At 36.9% G+C, this 25,063-nt stretch overlaps 1 protein-coding gene across 1 annotated transcript; it reads right to left on the bottom strand.

Moving 5' to 3' along the window:
- Nucleotides 1-160: 160 nt before the first annotated feature.
- LOC110019926 (GTP-binding protein SAR1A-like) lies at nt 161-25,022 on the bottom strand. Its single transcript, XM_020717802.1, is given in 3 exon segments — nt 161-680; nt 23,893-24,024; nt 24,531-25,022. Coding segments are annotated over 3 exon segments (780 nt in total). The 5' UTR covers nt 24,858-25,022; the 3' UTR covers nt 161-359.
- Nucleotides 25,023-25,063: the final 41 nt, after the last annotated feature.

Raw genomic sequence — 25,063 nt, 5'->3', positions numbered from 1 at the left:
AGCATGGAGGCAGCGCTACTTGATTAAAAGATTGGAGTTTCTGTTCAATTTCACTTGTTATACCATGGAGGCCCCTCCACGGTGATCTCCGTTACGTGGATCATAAGATTTGTTGTCATAATCCCAAAGCAAAAATGGCGATTCTAACTGACGCTCATTGTGACCAAATATCCCAAACGAAAATTTCTCCCAAAATATTGTTGCAAATTACATCAAGCTTTAAAACTGTTTCCCATTATAGTCCCAAGTAGATATAACGCATTTCTACACAAGGAATCAAAATCAAACACAACTCTGAAAAAAATAAAAGATTGTCGTTGCAGCGAAGCACTAAATATAAATATAGAAATATTTAGAATTTACTTGATGTACTGTGAAAGCCACTTGAAGCCATCGCCATAGCCCATCTTGCGCACAATGCTGCACATGAAGACTTCAAGAGGGCGTAGGTTGGATTCAGAGAGGCTCACCTTTCCCTTGCCCGTAGTGAAGTTGGTGAGGCCCAGGTAGTATCGCAGCTCCTCCTCTGATGCTGCGTAGGGTATGTCAATCTTGTTTCCCAGTATCAGGAATGGAACGTTGGTCAGGGAATCATCAGACAACAGGGCATCCAGCTCCTTTTTTGACTCCGCGAATCGCTCCTTGTCGAACGCGTCCACCAGGTACACCACCGCGTCCACCTGTGCGGCCAAACCGGTTTATTATTTTTTTTTTTTTCATGTATTGTATCCACTCAATATATTTCTGACTAGAAGACAGTGGAGTAACAATGACCCAAAATGACTTGCTATAATATTGTCAGACTATGAAGTAAAAAATACAGGTACAACAGAAAAATTGAATGCCTGGTTTGGAACTATGTGCAAATACACCTTTTCATTCAAGCAAAGAGTCATAGTATTTCAAACAAACATGATCCACCTTTGGCGACCATACACATGTAATAAAAAAAACAGGCAGTGTGTACATTTTTATACACAAACATCCTGGAATGATGTACGCACATTTTTGCAATGGCAACTTTTTTAGTAGTAATAAGAACTAACAGAAAAGGAGACGTAGTAACTGAGATTCAATGATCTATAAGATCCAAAGAGAACAGGGAATGAGAAGCTGTAGATACCGACTTTAAACTTGAGAAACAGCTTGTATGGATTTGAATATGTTCCTTCTCAACAAGAGGTCCGGTTCTCATGGAGAGAAGATTGAAAGTTCAAGAGAAATTTGTTGTTCTGACCGTCTATATTGAGTTTTATGGCCATGTTGCAGCATAACTCGAACTATCCCATTTCTCACAAAAACTGCAACGATAAATCTATAGCCCTTTATTGGAATCGATCACTGAGAATTGACACTGTTTCAAGAAAGGAACTATTGCCCATGCCTTCCACTATTACCTTTCTTGAATATTTTTTATTATCTGTTAATTGAATTTCGATAAGCTCAACTCTGACCGTGAAGTTAATTTGGAATCTAAAATCAGTTTTAAGTGTCAACTCCCTACTATAAAATTTAGGGAAATTTACGTACATAACCCAAAAAAAATCATATATATTTACATATCTAGCACCCACAGTTCGATATTTACACTTATAAGACATTGGTGTCATAAACCCATGCATGCAAAGGTGTATTTCACTTTGAAAAAGATAATGCTGGTGTTATTTTTGCTGTGATGTTAAACATTAGAGTGGTATGCACGTAAAAAAGAATGTTTAGGTGTTAGATATGTAAATATACAAGAGATTGTATTATGTATGTAAGTCCCCTATATAGGAATAATTATATGCTCCACTACAAATTTGTCCTCATTTTGGTTTTTACCAAAAAATTTTACGAATATGTGCCTTTTAATTTTTCTTTTCATTCTAACCTAAACATGTTGAAATATTGGAGTAGAGCACCATATCTTATTGATAGAAAGAGTGGCATATAAACCATATCACAAGAGACACTCATAAGAAAATAAACAAAAACAGAAAATAGGAAAATAGGAAAGCAAATAATACAAGAATTTGCATATCAATAACAGCTAAGGATAGTCGTTATTATTCTAATATTTTAATACTCCCCCTCAAGTTGAACCATAGATGTTAATAATGTTCAACTTGGATTTGAAGTCATCAAACAGTGGCCAAAGAAGATTCTTTGTGAGAATATCTGCTAGTTGGTCACTGAAGGACACAAAAAGAATAGAAATTTCCTCGGATTCAAGTTTTTCCTTTATAAAGTGTTTGTCGATCTCCACGTGTTTGGTGCGATTATGTTGGACCGGTTGTCGGCAATGCTAATGGAAGACTTGTTATCACAGAAAAACTGCAGAGGAATGGAAGTTGGCACACAAAGTTCGGATGCTCTGGGATATGGATCAGAATTCAGCTTCAGCACTACTCCAAAAAGCCACTGGTTGCTTTTTGCTTTTCCACGTGACAAGATTTGCCCACACAATGAGCAAGACTCGAAGGTAGAACATCAATCATGGACTGGTCTGATCCAACTAGCATCTATATAAACAGCAATAGAACGAGGTTTGACGCGACAAACATGAGCCTAGTTTCTTTTAAAAAGTAGAGAATTTGATGGACAGCATGGAGATGGTGCTCATAGGGGTCATGTAGAAATTGACTTACTATACCAACCGCATGACATATGTTGGGGTGTGTATGGGCGAGGTAAATGAGTTTTCCCATGGCGCTGGTAGTAAGTCTTGATATAATTTTTCATTTGGGATCCATTATGACAGCCAACGGTTTGTACAAAAGCATACTGCTCTTTTTTTAACATGTCAATCACATATTTGCGCTAAGACAGTCAAATGTCCCGAGATGACCGAGCAACTTTCGTCCCTAAGAGATATCGGAGGAATCCTAAGTCCTGCATCTCAAAGGACGCAGCAAGAATGTCTTTCAAAAACTCCAATGCAGGTAGATCATTTCCTGTGACCACAATATCGTCGACATAGATGATAAGAATAGCAATATGGCCATTGAATGAACGTCGGAAGAAGAGAATGTGATTTGATTGAGCTTGAGTAAAACCACAGGTTACTACTACCTTGCTGAACTTGTCAAACCAAACTCATGAGGATTATTTTAGTCCATAGAGAGACTTTTGCAGTCAGCACATTTACCCTTGAGAGGCAGTAAAGTTGAAGTCAAGAGGAAGAGACATGTACACCTCCTCTGTAAGATCTTCATTCAGAAACACATTCTTAACATTGACTTGGAATAAGGGTCAATGCAGATTCATCAAAAGAGATAGCAGAACCCAAATGATGTTTAATCTGGCCACTGTAGCAAATGTTTCCTCATAGTCAACTCCATAATTCTATCAGTATCCTTTGGCAACCAGTCGTGCCTTGTTGAGTTTAAAGGATACATCTGAGTAGAATTTGATGCTGAGAATCCATCTGCATGCCACTATTTTCTCACCCCAAAAAATATCTAAGATATCTCATATATGGTTCCGCCAAAGGGCACTCATCTTATCTATTACTGTAGTTTTTCAGGCAAGATCAGCTAGTGCAGCCTCAATAGTAGTTGGGATCTGATGATCTATCAGGGCAGTAACAAATGCTCTGTAGGTCGGTGATAAACAGCAAAAAAAGTCATTTTACCATGAAATAGAGAGCATGTTTGATTGTGTCCCTTACTCGGGGAACTCACTTTCTCATTTGGATAGTGGTGTTGGGAATGTCACGGGGAGTGGATTCAAGGTCCTGCATCTTGCAAGGAGGTAGCGGGCTCCAGAATGGGGCCATCGAGGCGAGTGTGTGGAGTGTAGACATAGAGAATGGGAGGAAGAGGTGGTGGAACAACAGGAACCAGGGCTTCCTCGATGGCAGGATAATGGGAGGAACATCCATAGGAATACGATAAGGAATAATGTCCAAGAACTCTAGCTTCCCCTCACTTTTAAGTCGAGTTAGGAAATAGGGAATATTTTCAAAAAAAAAACGAGACGTTAACACTCACATAAATTTTGTTTGTGATAGGATCAAGACACTCGTACTCTTTTTGAGTAGCGGAGTACCTTAGACACATTTTATAGATCGAGATCAATTTTACTTCGAGTGGGGGCAGTGTTCCGAACAAAAGTTGTACACCCAGATATTTTATGATCTAAAATGGAAAAAACTCGATTGGAAGAAAAGTATGACATCAAGACGGTTAAGGGTGTTCAAAAGTTGTGAATTTTAGAGGGGATTATTTATGAGATAGGTGGCAGTCAACATAACATCATTCCAGAAATGATTCAGGATATTACATTGAAACATAATGGAGCTAGCAACGCCGAGGAGATGTTGGTTTTTCCTCTTGGGTAATCCATTTTGTTGAATTTTTGTACACGAGCTATAGTAGAGTATGTCCTTACCAAGAATTCGCTTAAAATAGAGTTGAAAAAACTCATGGTCATTGTCAGTTTGAATGACCTGAATTGGAGTTTTGAATCGAGTCAAAATAAAAGTGTAGAATTTTTGGAAGTTGACAACTTCCAATTTGACTTTTAAAATATAGACTCACATCACCCAAGTGTGGTCATCAATCAACGTAAGGAACCACCGTTTATTGGCATAGCTGGTAGTGCGAGAGGGTCATTATCGTTAATGTGAATGAGTGAAAAATAAGCGAAATATGTGTAAGTGTGGGGTGGATAATGAACCCAATAATGTTTAGCTAACTAACACGTTTCACAATGAAACTAGAAAACTTATTAGAAAACATCAATAGATACAAATGTTTTAAATATTCGAAACTAGAATGACCCAAACAACAATGCAACAACATAATGAGACATTCAGTGACTCGGGATAAACTACAACTACTAAGTGGTATGGTCTCATTCTCCGTGCTTTTTCTTGAAAGTAGTAGAATTCGATTGAATGTTTAGCAATTCCAATTATCCTCCTCGAACGCTAATCTTGAAAGACAAACATCAAAAGAGAAATGAGCAATAAAATCAATGTCATATGTCAGCTTACTGACAGCTAAAATGTTACAATTCAACAACGATACATATTACACAGATTCTAGAGTTAGAATGATCGCTAAAACAACATACCCTTTACCAACAATGAAACTATGGGAGTCATCCGCAATTATGACCATATCTTTCCAAAACATAGATAGTATGTCAAGAAAATTTGCAAGCGTCCAATCATGTGGCCCATAATGATCCGCAGATTAGAGAACGTAAAAGATGTGAATGCCAAAGGAAAAGATACCTTGCAGCGTGTGTTGTCGATGGAACAACGGAGAATTGATTGGATCCAAGTAGCTTGATTAAGTGTTCTATCTCACTTTTCAGAGAGTTGGAGGATTTTGGAATGTTCAGAGTATGAGCTAGTTGAATCGTGGTAAAATCTGGTGTTTTAGTGAGACCTTTGACAGTAGAGGATTTGACCAAAGATTTGTATGTCGATTTTTTGTGGAGCTTCCAACACTGTCACGAGTGTGGTTTGGTTTGTGACAGTAATCACAAGTGGGGTAACTTGCCCGAGGTGGAATGGAAGAGGGTCAAGCACTATTAGAGATCAAAGCGAACGATTTGGTTGAAGGGGTGGAAATGACGAGCATGCCAAGTCTCCAGCTCTCTTCACGGCGAATCTCAGTGAAAGCAGCGCGAGCGAAAGGAAGAGAATCCCGGCCAAGAATATGGTCTAGGACTTCATCAAGGTTTTTGTTGAGGTCTGTCAGGAATTGGAACATGCGATCATTTCTACAATTTTCTAGAAGAGAGAAAGATTCGTTTGAGAGTCCTAAGTGTAGCCGTAGTACATATCACATTCCATCCATAGTGCAACCAGCTTGATTTTTCCTCTCAAATCTTCTTTGACACTCATAGAGATGGTCGAAATTTCTTACGTCTGAGCAGGTATCACGGACTACCATTCTGAGGGCACTAGCAAAAGGAAGAAACATATATGAACGGTCATTTGGCTAATCGAAGCTTTCATGGAGTTGATCAGTCATGACATGGCCATGAAGTTCTCAATTTCCCAAGCTCCATATGCCGACTCGGTTTTTGAAGGTTCGCGGATCTTAACTGTGAGGCGACCGAATTTCTCACGTCCTTTGATAAACAAAGGCACCGCTTGAGACCATTAGAGAAAGTTCTTGTCGTTCAATTTATGAGTTGTAATCAAAAATTCATGTTAATTTCTGGTCCTTTAGTCTGCACAGAAACGGAGGTTAGAGTCGAACCTCCGGTAAAATCAAAAGCGTTCTCTAAGGATGGCTTAGTGCTGGAGGAGACTGCCATGATTCCGACTAAGCCAAGGATATGTGGTTGGGATTCCAGATTTCAGTTGTAGGTCACCGGCTAAAGGATAAAATTACAAGCAATCCAGAAAACTACAGAAGAGAACATGTGTCAGAGAAAACAATAGGGAGGACCTGCAAGGACGGCCGACAGAAGAATCTAGACCTGCAAAAAGGAGGTCGGCAACTGTATGAGACAACAAGGGCAACAACTGTATGAGACGGCAGGAAAGGGACGGCGGCTACAGGAGACTCCAGCCGGAAGGGCCAGCGGCTAGGAGTCCCTGCGGGAAACCCTACAGGGAGATCCAACAGCAGCTGCAGGGAAGGTCGGTGGCAGCTGGGATCTATGTTTAGAACCCACCTCTAATTCCATGTTGAAATATTGGAGTAGAGCAGCATATCTTATTGATAGAAAGAGAGGTATATAAACCCTATTACAAGAAACACTCACAAGGAAAGAAATATAAACAGAATAACGGGAAATAAAAAAAAATAAACTAATACATCAATCTGCATATTAATAACAATTAGGGATAATCGTTATTATTAAAATATTCTAATACTATTATTGTATTATCTAATAATAAAAGCGATAAGAAATTTTTAGAAGGTTTAATTACACAATATTAGCCTGTGTAGATTCAAGCATAGATGATTAAAAAAGTCTCTCTCTCTCTCTCTCTCTCTCTCTCTCTCTCTCTCACACACACACACACACACATTATTTCTCCCCTATTCTCCATTATAGCTAAAATGGGCATGGAAGATAGTAAGGTCATTGATTTCACTTCTCTATTGATTTCTTCTTCTCTAGAATGAAATTCTATTTCAAAGGAAAACTTGATTTACTTGAAAAATAGCATAAAATCTCAAACGTGTATGTTCTACTCCATTCCTATCAAGAAACCCAAATTCTTCACGAAAGAGATTTCTTTTTATCTAAACCATTTTAAGAGTGGATTAAACTTTTCCCTTATTTTGTAATTGATATCTTAAACAAACTTTATATTTTCTCCGGTCACATCATTTTGAATGTTGTTTTATTAATCATTGCTATGACTTGTTTTCACGAGCTACACAAAATTCCTTCATTTATAGATCAATTTCTTCATTTAATTCAAATTAACAACTACCCTTACGGCTTGATCCAACCATTACGTCGAAATAAGGTGAAGGTTATTGGCATTGAACCTTAAATTAAGGAATGAAAAAAGTTTTTTTTTTCTATTAAACTTCTAGGAGAATAGCCAATCCCAGTCTCACTCAATCATGGCATAATTGAGTCTTTCATGCTTATCACGCTCAACATTCAATCATTAAAACTACTAAAAGTTGTCAAGACCATCCTTTTAGAAAGATTTATGTATATAACAAATAATACTTTCATTTTTACATATCTAACTATTAAATTTTATTTTTTTTATTTACAATAATTTACTTATACGTGAAAATGTGTATACAGTTTAATAAACTGGCGATAGTTATATATTTTTAATGAGATATAAAAGATTTTGAGTGTTATAAATATAAATGTTAAATTTAAATTTTGCATATGTAAATGCAAAAGAATTGTGTGGTATTTATGTAAATGCCATTTCTTTTTAATGCATTCCAATTAGCCAATTTTTATTCAGTAAATTCTAGCCTTGAACATTCATTTGACTAATCATTAAGAATTGTTAACTTAATTTTTATTTCCACAAGGCCTTCCGTTGAATGTTAAATCCTCTATTAAGCCGGGTGCTGTGACAATATCTAATACAGCTCAAAAGAGAAATAAGTAAAGTTCATTGCCTCATCAACGTAGCCTTATGAATCTCAATTAGCTCCAAAATTGTATGAAATGATCGTTAAAATGCATCATCATGCATCAGTAAGGCCAAAAGCCTTATTTAACAAATCTATCCCTGGAATGGCTTTCCAATGCACTTTGGCTGAAAATGCTAATAAGACAAAAACTTCTGATAATTCTCTTGATTTGATGGAAAAGATTATTTACTAGAACTCCGAGAGAACATAAGCATTATTGATATGTAATTATTATATTCTTTCTACAAACGAGGTGGGGTCCTCTGGCTTTAAAAATAAACAAAGCCGTCTACTCCCAAGCACATTATAAGCATGAAGATCTTAAAGTTGTGAGGACTCTAGTTCAATATTATTATACATACCTGAGAGAAAGGGTTGTGTTCCGAAATGTGCATTTTAAGAAAATGATTTTCAATAATAATTGTTGACATATTTTTAAACACCTTTATATATATATATATATATATATAAGTTTGATCATCAATAATGGCATCGTCGTCTCCCACGCTCGGCTCTGCTAGAGTTTCGCCTCATGGCGAACCCTAGAAACTGTTACGGCGATTTATCGCATCTGATCCTTTCCTCTCCTCGATGTCTTCTCTGGTGTCGTCTTCTCCTCGATGCATCTTCTTCGTTGTCACCGTTTTGAAAAGTTTGTTTCCCCGCAGTCTTTCCTCGTCGTCATGTCTGGAAGGTCCGCCGCTCTCCTTTCCTTCGTCGTCGCCTCTTTTCTTCCTTCTCGTGTTTTTTCTTCTGCAATCCTCGGGCTCGAGCAAAAACCGCCCTCTGCTCAACTTGGCATGGGTTCCCCCCTTCGGATTTCGCCCTACCGTCCACTACAATTTCACTACTCTTTCTTTGCGCCTCCCTTTTTTGGCCATGGCTTCGGACAGATCATACGTTGCTGCCCTTGCGGGTGTCCACGCTCCAAGTATTCCTAAATCGTGCCTTTCCCTCCTTCGTTTGACTTGGCGGAGATCATCAATAAACTTGGAATGAATAATTGAAAGTCTGTCATCTTTTTTATAGAAGTTGAATGCATTTCACTTGCTTCCTCCTGTCATCTCAATTTGGTCGAAAAATATCTCTATGGCCATCTCAAAATGGATTTTATTCGTAGGGAATTTGAGCGTACGCATCTTGTTAGGGAGTGAAAAATTAGACTTTTAAATGGAACACATTCTTATTCAACTTAATAATGAAGAGTATTGCACGTGATTATTTGCTAGAAGGGTGATCTAGATTGATAACATAGCAATAAAGATTTTGAAATGGTTGGTGGATTTTGACCCACAGAAGAAACCACCAATCATTCTGGTTTGGATTCGTCTCACTAGCTGATTCGACTCCTTGGTCCGAAATTTCATTTTTTACTCAAAAAGTATTGTACTTTATTGTCTCAGTTTATGGTAAGCCACTCAAAACGGACATTCTTACGTTTAATATTTCACATTCATCCGAAACCAGAGTACTTGTTAAAAGAGACATTACTTCAACTGCTTCTGAGGAAATTTGGTTAGGCACACATCACCATGGATATTGACAAAAGGTTATAATTGAGTCTTTCCCTTAGTATTGTTCAAAATGTCGTATGTTTAGTCACTCTAGTTCTCAATGTTACCATCTACACCCCCACCTCAGACCAAAAAAGCAAAGTGTTCCGCCAAAGGCAGTGATTCTCTCTCATCCTGATCAGCTCCAAATTATTGACACTATTGATCATCAAAAGGATACCCCTGAAGATGTCATTATCCTCGCAGGCAATATATCAACCATTCAGCCTCCACACAATATTATAGTTCCCCCATCTTTAAAACCTCCTTTCGTGGAGACGAATGATATTTTTCAGACTTCACCTGCCCTAAAACATATCACTTACAGGTGAAAATATTTCTACTTTTTTTTCTACCGCCTCATCATGTCGAGCAAGATGTTAATGTTACTTAGGCACATAAGATTCATGATGTGCAACAACCTACACATGTCCGACCATCTTTGGACTAATCCATTGATCAGTTGAGTCAATCCTCGGATGAGAAATGACGGGTTTACACATCCAGGAAAAAGAAGAAGAATGGAGACCTACTTGAGCTCAGGAATCTGATGGATGATATTTTAGTTACTTCGGGTAATGATACGCATCTCACTACTTTGTTAGTTGGCTCTCTTCCGAGAACTAGAGGCAGATGGAGGACTAAATTGGGACGTCCCTAGCGCTTTGCACCCGTTTGTGGTTTTGGTTTTTTAATCTTATATGTATATTTTCTTTTCTTTTTTTTTTTGAGAATTTGTGTGTGTTGTATTGTGTGGGTTGGGTCTTCTTTTAGGCCCACTTATATAACATATCTGTAGCTTTTCGTTTTTTCTAATATATATATACACACGCGCGCGCGGGCGATATATTTCAAGATTAAGTTCAGGTTGATTTTTTTCTCTTTTGATTTGGCACGCGCACACGCACGTGCGATATATTTCAAAGATCAAGTTCAGGTTGACTTTTTTCTCTTTTAATTTGGTTTCACTCTTAAAGAAGAAATCTCAAATGACTTCCTTGTCTCACTTTTAGAGAGCGGTTGTCAAGTTGTATATGATTTCTAAAGAACATACTTTTGTGAATCAAGATTTACTCAAGCTAGTATTTTTGCTTCTTTCATTAAGTGTAATAAGAACTCAAGATCAAGCAAATGCATATAACAATCTAAGCTAAGCCAGGGCTAATACAAGTTCACTTAACTTTAAAGTCAGCTATTATGGAAGATTGAGCCAATGCACATAACATACGCCTGACTTAGTACACACAACGACCTGACTTAATTTTAGGTCTTCTCATTGGAAAAACCACACAAGCACATATAACAATTCAACTTGATAAATATATAAATCAACCTTAATTTCTAAAGCTTATGGGGAGGGCCAAGCCACTGCAGATAGGGATCTTGCTTAGTCAATGCACATTGTGACGTAACTTAATTTTTAGGTCAACGGCTATAGGGGATTTAACTTGTCCATATTGTGCCTAATGTCAGCCAACACATACATGTATTTTACATTTTATTAGGAAGACTCAGCAAGGATAAGCCAACTTATATAGAATGACTTGTCTTAGTACTACAAGCTGACATAATTTTTATGTCAGCTTCTGGACAAAATTGTGGCAACGTGCCTAGTGACCAGCTTGGTCAGTCCATACAAGTACTAAAATTATTTAGATAGACTCCAAGTGAGAACCAAGCCCATTTAGCGACCCAACACAGTATTTATATCTTATTCAAACAAGGCCTCTTAAGTTTGAAAGCATCTTCATGTCCATAAAGAGACTTGATTTCAACCAGTCCATACATCGATCTTAGTCGACACAGGGAGGATTGAGCCATTATCTTGAGAAGGATTGAGCAAGTGCATATAGTGACTCGGCTTGATCTGCATACAAAAACATAATTTCTTTTTTGCATTGTCTTCTAGATTGGTTTAATGCATTTAGCAAACCCATATTGTACTTTCTTCACATCTTATTTAATTAAGATCTCTTAAATATGAAACGATTTTCATGTTGGTAAAATGAGGCACATTGAAGCCTAATGTCACGGACTAACTTTCCCCAAGTCACCCATGCGACTTTAGCGCTCTCTTTTAGCATTAAATCAGTCTAATCCTCAAAGCGTTTGGACTTGTGAGCAAAAAGCACTCTAAGAAGAAGGATCGGGAGAAGAATTAGAGAAAGGAACACTTCACTAAGAAAGAACAATTGCAACACTTGAATGCTTGGAAGCTTGGATGCTTTCTTAAGTGATTGGAGGGGCTAAAATTTATAGCCCCCTCCAAGCCCAAGGGAACATTCTAGAATACATTAGATTATTCTAGTTTATAGATTGTTCTATATAATTCTTATATGTATACATGACCCTAGAACCTTCTAGGTTGTTCTTGAATTATCCTTTCTTCTAACCTTCTCTAAAATATGATGGAGTCTTCCAGAATTTCTTGGATTGCACTCATTCATCCGCCCTTTTCTAAAATATTCCATCCTATGATTTTCTTGTCAATTTGTTAAATATGGCGGAGTGTGGCACTCCCCCACTTAAACTCGCAATGCCCTCATTACTGCTTCTTCTTGACACCGTAAATTGCTTGCCTGCCCATAGTTATACTCGAACCAGCTTCTTTTGCATGCTTTTAGATTTAGCAGACTTGGGTGTTTCTTTCTCCCTTTTTAGTGGTAGTTCTTTGGGTGATATCACATCTTCCATCGTATGGCTTCTTGGATCTTTTCTTCTTCGTTGGAGTCATGAAGAATAGCCAAGCAGTCCTCCTTACCCTGTGGATTGTCCTTCCAGAGTTGGATGGTCGATAGCAATTTGGCTTACTGCTTGTTAGTCCTTATTATTGGTACTGGACAAGCTTGATTTTCCTCCATGATGCACATGTTATTCGCAAAGGGCATTGGAAAGGCTCTTGCTAGATCTAAGAAGTTCATCTCTAGAACCACACAAAAATCATCCACAAAATGACAGAGAAGTCTAAAGTGTCTGACCATGTTCCAATATTCATCTTTACTTCTTTGGCTATTCCGTGGATTGGTTTTGCTGCTAAATTAACGACTTTGATGGAGCCTCTTCCTTCAGTTATCTGCAAATCCAACCTCTTTGCTTCTTCCATGGAGATGAAGTTGTGAGAAGCGCATGTGTAAACCATTGTCTTAGTGGTCTTCTATCCTATTACCATCTCTATAAAGAGTAACCCCTTCGCTTGGGTTTTTGCTGGAGCTTGCATCCCATTCAGCAGTTGTATAGCTCCCACTTGTGCAGTCATATCACTTACCTCTTCCTCTTGATGACTTGCAAGAAGAGAGTTCAAAGCCTTCTGAGGACAATCCCTCGCCCAATGAGGTCCTCCACAAAGGAAGCAATTGTTATGTGATTTAACTTTGTCATTTCTAGGCTTCCATTTGCCTTTCACCTTGGATGTAGTCGATTCGTGGCGGGTCTCATTATCTTGATTCTTGTCTTCCCCCTCTTTGACATGGATACCCGTGTCCACCATTGCCTTAGTAGTCTTCTCGTCTATTACAATCTCTACAAAAAGTAACCCCTTCGCTTGGGTTTTTGTCGGAGCTTGCATCCCATTCAACAGTTGTATAGCCCCCACTTATGCAGCCATATCGCTTACCTCTTCCTCTTGATGACTTGCGAGAAAAGAGTTCAAAGTCTTTTTTTTTTAGAATAATCTCTCACCCAATGAGGTACTCCACAAAGGAAACAGTTGTTATGTGATTTGACTTTGTCATTTCTAGGCTTCCATTTGTCTTTCACCTTGGATGTAGTCGATTCGTGGCGGGTCTCCTTATCTTGATTCTTGTCTTCCCCCTCTTTGACATGGATACCCTTCTTATCTTTCGGCTTTGTAGACTCTTTTGTATAGTCGACCAAGTTTTCCGCAACGGCGATGACAGTAGTGAGATCTTGTGCTCCACGTCTCCTAAGCTCAGTTTTCACCCATCGTTGGAGTTCATCCATGAAGTTGAATAAAGCATATTTGTCTGACATGTCGAGAATTTCAAGAACCAAGTCTGTGAACTCCCAAATGTGCTCCTGAATCGATCCCTCATGCTTGAGCTTTCGCAATCGGGCTCTAGCCTCATCCTCCGTGTTTTCTGGGTAGAACTGTCTCTTTAGCTCTCTCTTGAAGTCATCGAATGAAGATATGTTGCACATACCTTTCTCAATATCTCCTTGTCGCCTTTTACACCAAAGCATAGCGATCTCCAAGAGATAAAGAGCTGCAAATTGGATTTTTGTCTCTTCATCCGCAATCCCCATCACTCCGAAGTATTGCTCCACTGCCCATAAGAAATTGTCAACTTTCTTTGCATTGCGAGCTCCTTCAAAACTCTTTGGTTTTGGAACTTCAATCATCTTAGCTTCGAAGGTGTGATAGTTGGTGTGTCGTTTGTGCCCTCTTGCATAGCAAGATATCCCTGCGCATTTCCTCCAAAGTAGCATGTACGTCGCTCATCTCATCTTCATAGGCTCTTCCCACATCTTAGTCATTTGGTCCCTTAAGGACTCCTCCACTTCAAGCATTATACCTCTGATCATTGAATGGATAGTGATGTCCTACTCCTCAAGTCCATCAACCCTTTTGGCCAATATCCTCTATATGGACCTCCACATTATTCACTGTCTCCTCCACCCGAGCAAGACACAAATCAAAGCCATGCATGATCTCCTTGGACTTCCCATTTGGTTTGGATGAAGTTGGATCTCATTGCTCCTGATGGCCTCGCCCTTGTTGAGATGATTCCACATTAGTGGCTTCGAACTTCATTACGTGTTTTTTAACGCTTTTTGTCATATATTTGAATTGAGACTCTGATACCAACTGTCACAGACTAACTTTTCTCTAGTCACCCGTGCGGCTTTAGTGCTTTTCTTTAACATTAAATCAGCCTAATATCCTTCCAAACACTTGGACTTGAAGCACAAAGCACTCTAAGATGAAAAGTAGGGAGAAGTATTGGAGAAAGGAACATTTCACTAAGAAAAAACAATTACAACACTTGAATAAGCTTGGATGTTTTTTAGGTGATTACAAATGAGAGGAGGGGCTCCCTCTCCAAGCCGAAGAGAACATTCTGGAATACATTAAATTATTCTAATTTCAAGATTGTTCTATACAATTCTTTCATGTATACATGACCCTAAAAACTTCTAGGTTATTCTTGAATTATTCTTGGAGCATTTCCTTCTAACATTCTCTAGAATATGATGGAGTCCTCCAGAATTTCTTGGATTGCACTCATCCGTCCACCCTTTTCTAGAATTTTCCATCCTATGATTTTCTTGCCAACTTGTTAAATATGGCAGAGCGTGGCACTAAGCTATAAATGTCAATTTAATTCTTTTTACAATCATTCAGTTCTAAGTAAATATTTATAACCATGTGTAAATCTTATGTTAAACCTTTTAACTTGCTGCTTGTTTCAATTACACGTTCTTTCTCTTCATCAAGTCTCAAAAAGAGCATTACGAAGTAACAACAATTTTAGTCTTGAGATGGAGAACCAATTGCATATCGAAAATGTTCCATCTCAGCAAGAGATCGCTGTTCCCAACGAAAAAAATTCAATTTTAACAATAAGTCTGTTATTAGAATTTTCTTCATAAATTTGAATAATTAAGCTGTTACCCGGATATCAAAAAAAAAAAGGATCAAATTCAACATACTTTGATTAATCCCTCTTTTCTCTGAGAGTTTTATGATATTTACAGCCTCCCTTGAGGATTTATCCTCAAGAAAGGATATCTTGCCTAATCCTTTACAATTTTCTATTTTGAAAGTCATTTATTAACTTTAACTGTATTTGATGAATAAAGCGCTATTTCAAAATAAACTTAAGCAAGAGTTTTAATGATGAATTGTTGCCTCATCAAATGGTGATGAATATGTCAACCCGCAAAGCAAAACAAGACGTAGATTTTTAATTAAGATTCTGGCTGTGATTATATAAACAAATGTTCAAATTTTGGCCGACCCAATCAATTTTATATCAAATTAATGAATACATGTTAGTTGGCTATTGCCCAAATTTCGCAAGCTGTAATGTGTGTTCATACAAGTTGAGAAGTTGAGAACTCTGCAGGCTAACATGTGACTGACTACTCGGAAATGAACCTTTTGGCAAACATAAAATGAAACCATAAAACCATTTAAGCACATGGCATTCATTATAACATTAAACCAATGGCAAATCTCACAGATCATGCCTAGAAAATGATTGTACACCTCAATGTATGGCACATGGTATCTTTATTTAGCACCATGGAAAAGAAGCATGTATAATAATGCTCCAAACATCACAGTTCTACACAATTATTAATCGCCTATCGAGACCGATTGCTACATGTATCACATGGCCAACACCTCCTACTGCCTCCCTCTATCATGGCCAATAAGAGGGCATGCCTCATAGAAAATGTCATTAACAAGGAAAAGCATCTAATATCATTACGTGACTGAGGAGACTTATCGTTGATACAATTAAAACCCTCTTATTAAGTATCCCATGCAGCATTTCATGATCTTTTGTTTACTTGGGGTACCCTAGTCACTATTGAGAGAACTTTGAGTATAAGCCCTATTGAGAGAACTTTGAGCATAAACCCTATCACAAAGAACTAGAGTGATTCCACTGTAACAACTTTGGAAAAGTAAAAAAGAAAAAGAATACAAAGCTACTCATAAGCTTTTTTATTCTAAGTCTCCTATCGGTCCCAAACTCTGTGCACCGCTCTCCCCACCTCTCTATTCCTCGCGAATTCTATGTTTGATCAACATCGCTCAAAATATCTCAACCAAAGGAAAAAAATAACTCATATTGTTAATTTTTTTATGACAGCATTTGGTGCCACGCAGAAATATTGTTAAAGAAAGAAAATTATTGGGCATAAGACACAAGGAAGATTCCAATGCACGCATCAACCAAGATCCTCAGAAGACCTTGCGCGATAGGTGGCATACATAACCCAAACACATCATGAAAGTCATACATTACTAAATTGGATCAAAAAAACCAAACACTACTAAATTGGACTAAGTTGCCCGCATGAGTCAAATCACTGAGGGTCTGTTTGGGGCAATTGCAGCTTCACAACTTTTCAGCTGCGGTTGCGCTGCCCCAGGAAGCTGTTGCGGAGAAGCTGCTGCGGAGAAACTGGTTGTCTGTTTGTTGCAGCTGTGTCAGTACAGTTGTGGAGCAGTTGTTTCTACATAAATAACAATTTTGCCCCTCTTCAATAAAGTTGTTTAAAAAAAATATTAAATAAATTATTTCTTAAGCAATAAATTTACATTAATTAATAATTAAGAAAACTTATATTTTTATCAAATAATTAAGAACATAAAAATATATTTATAAATTAATTAATTGATCATTAACTAACAACATATAAATTTGATTAATTATGATTAATTTGAAATTAATGAATTAATCATTAATTATTAATAAATTAAATGAATGAAATTAAAACTAGTTACAAATAATCCATCTCCTCCCTCTCCTTTTTCCCGGTTTCGCCCAAAACCATGGACTTCGTGAACGAACCCTCACAATACAGTTGCGATTAGAGCAAAGCTGGAAAGCATCGATGAGATAGCTCCCGGTTTCGCCCAAAACCATGGTCTTCGTGAACGAACCCTCGTGGTACAATTGTGATTAGAGCAAAGCTGGGAAAGCAACGATGAGATAGCTCCCGATTTCGCCCAAAACCATGGCCATCGCAGATGGTGGAGCAATAGAGATAAGCGCATAATAATCCATCGCTCGAGCGCGGGCCGCAGGGTTCTATCCACGGCTCGCGTTCTGCCAAAACGTCGTCTCACCGCACTCGGGACGCCGAACCAAACGGCTGCGATTCGCGGCTGCTCCCCACGCCGCGCAAAAACAGCCGCGCCAAAAGAACCCTAAGCCTTTATCCATTTTTCAAGAAAAAAGTATGCATAAATGGCTTCTAATCAAGCAAATGGTATTCAATTTTGACTATAAAGCAGATGGGTCTAAGAGAAGCTACTTGTATAAAATTAAAAGAAATTGTGATATGTTATTTATACTAGGAGGCGAGCTCAAGTCTGACTCTGGGGAAGAGTCTCATCGTGAGGCTGACCCAGCGATTAATGTGAGATAGTCAATTGTTAAAATAAGAAGTAAATTATATATAGGACTAATATTTGCTATTGCTTATTATTATAACCAACTTATTATGTGTTTACACTTAGAATTTCTTTTATATTAAACATAGCTAACACTGTCAGCTTGATTTAATGATATCTATGAAAGCCTGCTTAGTTTTAATTCAAGTAATTCATATAATTGCAATATTTAAAATGAACTGTTAATTATTATGTCATATTATATTTCTTGAGCATATTAATAAGTTATTGTTGCGGATAGATTTAAGTTAAGAAAAAAATACATTTGAAAATGGAAATAATAGGTAAGATTAAACGTCGGAATATCATGTATGTTGAGGTTGATGGAGAGATACATTGGTGATTTGTATAAAGCAAGCAAGAGTATTGATGAGATAAATCTTGATGAGGAAATGATTAAATTCCCCAATATTAATATTAAAGTTGAAGTCAATCAATTGGTACGAAGAAGTCATTGATAAAATATGATATTGTGATGAATAACCCTCATCAGCGACAACCATAGCTAACGAGCTAAGTGAAAACCCACTGAAATAAAATAAGTTATGCAAAATAACATGTGACATTTCTAAGAAAAAAAAATGTGAGAACAATAATAAAAATAAAAGTAATATATATGTATAAAATGTCGTGTGTCCCGACTCTATGGTTGGCATCTGCAAAGTCAGTTCTATGTACCCTGTGGTCGAGGGTTCGAACCCGCCTATGTACGGATAAATCGAATGGTTTGACACATGAGGTTGGTTGGGGGCTCGTATCATAGCCTCTGACCATTAAAATATATAGTGCAATGAATGAAAAAATTGTCACTAATAGTTTTATCGTGTTCGTCCACTATTACATATATTACATTTAACTTATATTTTCTACATCTTTAAGTGTTTCAGCATTATTGGTTTTACTAATGTGATCAACACTTTTTTTTTGGGTGGGGGGGGGTTATAAAGAATGTTATTTAGTATTCATTGTCTCACAGAGAGTGTAACTTATCAAATATTATAATATTGGTTTTCATAAAATAGTAAGGAGTAAGTGGACCAATAGCCACATGACGTATTTTTTGTGTATAGCTTTTGAATATAAAGATATTACATGATTATTAAAAACATTGGGCTAAGTATCCTTTTATATTAAATGTTTCAAAAACTTTGTATTTTATTTGAGAATTAATTATTTATGTTCTCTGTTTATACTCAGTAACAATAAATATTTGATGATTTGAAATGTAAAAATTTATTTGTGATGATTTGGTAAAATTAATTCTCTACTCAATCGTGTGCACATTATGATGAGGGTTGGTGTGAAATTAAGGTTGATTAAGTCATCTTCCACTAATACGCCTCTAGTTGACTTGAGAGGGTTGACCGAGAAGTGACAAAAACACAGTTATGCTCAATGCTATGAGGAAACCACATTATGTGGTTCTCTAAGCTAAAATATCTCAATGTTCCTACTTCTTAAGAGGCAACTCATTGCAAGCGTTAATGTATAATGCCAAATGTCTTTAACGTCCAAGACGGGAAGCATGATTCCTTGATCATGTACATCATGAGATTCACTATAAACATACTAGAGATTAAAAATTCAAACTCATTAGTCGCCAAAATGACTTCATATAGAGTTTAGAAGATTTGATAGCATAATAAAAATGTCGAGATAACACTAACCTTGTTGACAAGTCCAACAAATATATTAATATTGACGAGTTCATATTAATGAGTTCACTAAAAGGGCTAAAACTCCCTCCTCATCTACCTAACCAACAACCTCAAGGGACATGTGAACTTAGGGCTAAATTTACTATTCTAGGGGTATAAGGAACCTAACTTGGCACACCAAAGGGGTATTACCTCCGAGACACCCAATTTCCAACCCATGTGCCATAAAAGAACTGGAAGATCTCACCTCTCCAAAAGTTCTGACGACCATTCAAATTTATGATTACTTCAAGTAGGCTCGCAATTGTGACATTATCAAATAAGAGGGGCGGATTAAAATACTGCCCCAACCATCATGACGACAGCCAAACAATTGTATCCACCTTAAACACTTAATCGGCTAGTTGGTGAAGAGGAATCATGGACACCAAAAATTGGTATTCATGACTAGGGAAGGAATTAATAATAAGATCTATTTTACGAAGAAGGTATGAGAAAGAAAGACATGGACGAGCTTGAAACTACTTTCTTCTATTTTGGACATTTAGGTTTTGTTCGAGTACAAAGAACGATGGATCAGAAGGAAACTGAAAGGCCAAAAAAGTCTTCAACATTACATTAGGCTATGAGTAATTCTAAGATAGAAAAATACATCACTGATTTGCTAGAATAGACATTGATCTCTAATTTGAGAATACAAAAACACACAACTTAAGATATAATTAACTAAACACATATAGATCTACCAAGGAGCTCACAACAACATGGGTCATCCATTCAATCAAGTTTGTTGACATTTACCACCACTCTGGGATAAATTGGAGGTATCTCTACTCAAACCATGTCAAACAATCTAAGTCAAGCAAAGCAAGGATGCTTGATGACTAAAATAGAGACTCGGGTATGCCAAGCTATTCGATTGCTATCTTAACAAAATCATTTGTCATCAAGCTAAGCAGTGATGTGATCAATAATTCATGTTTAATTAGATTCAAGCAAATTATCGCCCATGTTACAACTAAATGCCAAATGTATATATGCATGTAATGCTTATTTAATTAAATTGTGATTTTGACGTGTATCAGATTTAATGTGATATTGTAAGGTGCAAAAATCAAATAATTTTGCATGCCTTGAGTAGAGCAAGACATATGAAAACTGTGTTAACTAAGTCCACAACTTGTGAATTTATGAGCATCCTAATGATAGAGCAACATGTATCCAATCAATTAACACATATCTCTGAGATCAACATGTGCACAATCTGTTAAGCCACATCCCATCAATTGCAACCAATTGTTGAGTGTTATTTTCCTCTCCTAGGCATAGAATAGATGGACCGGCAGCTTATAAAATATTTTTAGATCTTCCTTTCGATTCTACACTCTCTATATTGAAAAAGATCTAATAGTTCTGAACATAAGGAATTATGAGCTCATCCTTTTTTCGACATCTACTCTTCTCAAAGTTCAATCAAAAGTCCCTATTTGAATCAAGAACACTAATCTTTTGTGGCAATAGGGGGTCATACGAGAGATTCCTTATCTAGATATCAAGGGGGTACCATATGGAGTATGCGACCAAACTTGAACTTAAGTTACATCAACATCATCAACGGTCATAAACATAGCCAAAGACACCAGGAAGGAAGAAACTTATTGTGAAAGTCTCTAATGCGTTGAGAATAATAAGGTAAATAATATACTCGAGCTCACTCTCCCTTGATAAATTTCATGAAAAAATCTTCCTCAAATAAAAACTTCGCAATGGATTGATGGCAATTAAAATCATTATCAGCAAGTTCAATATAAATCAACAAACTCTCAAAGCTCTATGACTATCCTCTTTTTTCATACCAAAATAACAAATATTAAAGTTAATCACAGAAGCTTAACGACTTTGAATTCTCAAGTGTAGCCTAAAATCCCAAAGGTATAATAATATTGCCTACAATCAGGAAGAAAAGATCTACTCCATTAACTTCACAAACTTTAAGTTTAACTGCATGCAAAAATATTTTTAATTGACACCTCCTGATTAATTTTGGTCCAAAGATTCAAAATATGTCCATAAAGCAATCACCACGATGATGAGAACTAGATGGATTCATAAAACTCATTGGGGAAAGAGCTCTATATAACCTAAAATGATTGATGCAGCAAAAAAATATTGATTAAGAGTTTTTTAACCTTTAAAACTAAATTTAGATTTTATTTTAATTTTTATTTTACGTCATATGATTATCTTTAATATAAATTAGACATCAGGATTATTAAAAGCTATCAAGATTTGAATTAAATTTGATTTCAAATTAGTTAATCTTAGCTTTATAACTGTATTTTTATAAACATGAGCTTATGGCTTGTGCTGTGATTACTATTGAATGACGAGAATTTTAAATATGCCTTTCCCTTTAACCTGTTTATTATCCCTCTTCTCGTTCCAAACTTTTCTAGATTATGCAAGTGCTTTTTTCTCTTATATTGAAAATTATACTTATGAGTCTCCTCCCTCTCCTCATATCATATAATAAATCATTCTCAAGTCTAATCACAAAAAATCTCTATAATACTTCATCTCAACGTGTAAACTAGCTAACTTGATTCCTCCTGATCGTAACTACTAGAAGCTATGACTTTTCCCTCAAAAATCCAATACACAGACATGGTTCCAGCCAACCCATGAAACCCAGTTAGTACTCAAATGTATAAAGGAGAACTCTATCTGATTTTTAGAGAGAGGACAGAAAATAAATTTATCAAAGTGATCATCATCAAAACATCAAATAAATCACTATATATGTATTGAATCCCTTCGGGTCAATTTGTCAAGCCTAAAATGTGCTACTACACCACTTTATCGATCAAAGTGAAAGCCAGATTTGTTTCCAAATAGATATCACTTCACAATTCAGGTTGTTTGGCGTATCTAATAAAGACAAAGAGCTCTGTTAGTTGAGACCTATCAAAAAATTGGCCACCATGATAATTTTTCTTCACCCAAAGTCTATGAGATCCTCTCAGACAAGTAACTTGTGGATGCTAAAACAGATCATGAAGCCATGGGAAGAAAATTCATCACCTGCAATTAATTAGATCGAGGCACCAACAGACCCTCAATAATTAAAGTATTGGATCTAGGCAAAATCTACCATCATCCCTCCTACTAGTGTTATCAAAGCACAAAGTGATGCGCAAGGTTTTATTTTTGCTTCAAAACGCAAAGCATGGAGCTAAGCAGCGCTTTATTAACTAAGGCGCTAATAGGTTATATAAAACTATTAATATATAAATACCTTCATTAATAATTATAAAATAAAAAATGGAAAAGAATGTGGTGAAATGCCTAACTTGAAGGCAAACATCGATGAAACCTGCAAATTAAAATTTCGAACAATTTCTACTAGTTTGATGTGATAACTACAAAATTAAAATTTGCAAAAAAAAATTATAACTCAAAATAAAATCTATATTTTAAAGCATAAATAAATTAATAGTCTCAAATTTCATAAAACAAGCAAAATTAATTTAATATTTCTTCATTTCCTCTCACTAACTGTGAATCGAACCGAAAGATTTGCTTAAAAGCTTCAATGCACGGTTCAACAAAGCGAAGTAGGCATCACGTGCTTCACTTTGCACGTAAAGCGCGTTCTTAAAAACATCGCCTCCAACCATCTTTTGAGCGTGAGGATAACATCCAATATAAAAAGGTGCACACAAGAGAACACGGAAATATAAGTAACCATATCGATGCAAATTTACCATAGAGCATTGCTATCCTTAATCAATAGTTCTTTCCTTTGGTTATGGTGGAAATTAATCACGTTTGCTTACGCCTAAGAGAAACCAAGAAAAAATAATATAACGTCGTGTATAAAAGGAAGAAAATCAAAATGGTGCTTTTTCTAACGCTTAATATGCTTCCTAAAAAATCACATCCGATGATTGTTAATTAAGTCGAGTGAGCATCTCACGAAAAAGGTGAAGAAAATAAATTTGCTATCAATCATAAAAGTAATGTATATGCCATAGCCGAATGAAAGATAAAATCAATCCAAATGGTTTAAGGTTATTTACTATACTTAAATCAGTCATTCAACTTCTTAAGTAACTAAAAAACAAAAAAGAAACTACCCGCATCAGGGGAAACTCCTTAAAAATATCAGGGACACCAAATAACTCATAGGAGTGTAGTTTTCTCTTATAAAATTATGGTGCAACTCCTATAAAATGAGGCATTCTACAATCAATATCAGATGAGATCCTACAATTTTCAAAAGGTTGCAACCAATAGCCATATCTACAATCAAGAATCCAAAATTTAGAATTTATAACACAAATACAAAACAGAAAGGCACAGTATTCTCAGAAATAGAGAAAGGGAATATGGTGAAGGCCGTGTTCCGACTAAGATACGCAAACGAATACTTCAACAAACGGATAGTAAGATCCCACCTTTGCATAGTAATCCTTCCAGACTCGACGAGCAATCTGATGCCCTCCAACGTCGAACGCCTTGAACTTAATCTTTCCAATGCTAAGTTCCTCCGAAGTAGGGTATTGCGTTGGCTGATGCTGCACTAACCTCTGCCCAAGAATGACAACAAAGCAAGCACGCACAAAATGAGTCTTTTTTCATCACCAGGTCTCAACAAAATGGAAGGGCTGAATGGCATACAAAATTCAAATCAAGTCAAACCATCAACATGTCTAAATCGGACACAAAATAAACCCTAAAGCCATAATACAACTCAACTCTTTGAAAAAAAATTTCTAGATCCATCCGAAGAATATAATCCAGAAAAAAAAATATTAAAAAGTAATCATTCATGAATTCCCCCACTTCTCTCTGCCAAAAAGAAAAATAACTTCAAAATAGAAGTCGGAAGCTCCCTTCAACCAGACTTATACAAAACTATCCCAAAATCAAAATCAAGAATTTCCCAAAAATATTGAAAGAAACGGTATCAATTCAGGGCAGACAAAACATAGCTGTATGGAAATCCGAAGCTAATTTCCCTAACCTTCGGCCCGATTAACGAAAAAACCGACATCTAACGAACGATCCACTGAAAACTTTCTAGCCTACATACCTCCTTTTTTGACTCCGCGAATCGCTCCTTGTCGAAGGCGTCCACCAGGTACACCACCGCGTCCACCTTTGCATAGTAATCCTTCCAGACTCGACGAGCAATCTGATGCCCTCCAACGTCGAACGCCTTGAACTTAATCTTTCCAATGCTAAGTTCCTCCGAAGTAGGGTATTGCGTTGGCTGATGCTACACTAACCTCTCATCCTTGAGCATGTGGAGGAGCGTCGTCTTCCCAGCGTTATCAAGCCCCAGGAAGAGAATTTTAGCCTCCTTCTGCCATAACCCCAGCGAGGCAAGGATGCCGTAGAACCAATCGACGAGGAACATGGAGGATCTGTGGTATCAACCGCTGATATAAATCCGGCGGCCGCGTATACTGATTTCAAGATCGCCGGGCGATGCAGGAAGACCTAATAAGGTGGGCGGGACGAAAGGGCGAGCGGCAAATATAGAGTCGAAAGTTGCCGTCTCAATATTATTCGACTTAACGCGAATTAGCGAATGTCTAGTATAATTGGATGGGGAAAAAAAGA

This window comes from Phalaenopsis equestris, unplaced genomic scaffold (genome assembly GCF_001263595.1).
Source record: "Phalaenopsis equestris unplaced genomic scaffold, ASM126359v1 Scaffold000088, whole genome shotgun sequence".
Taxonomy (NCBI): domain Eukaryota; kingdom Viridiplantae; phylum Streptophyta; class Magnoliopsida; order Asparagales; family Orchidaceae; genus Phalaenopsis; species Phalaenopsis equestris.
The sequence above is the reverse complement of the archived record's forward strand: the minus strand, read 5'-3'. Positions and strand labels throughout refer to the sequence as shown.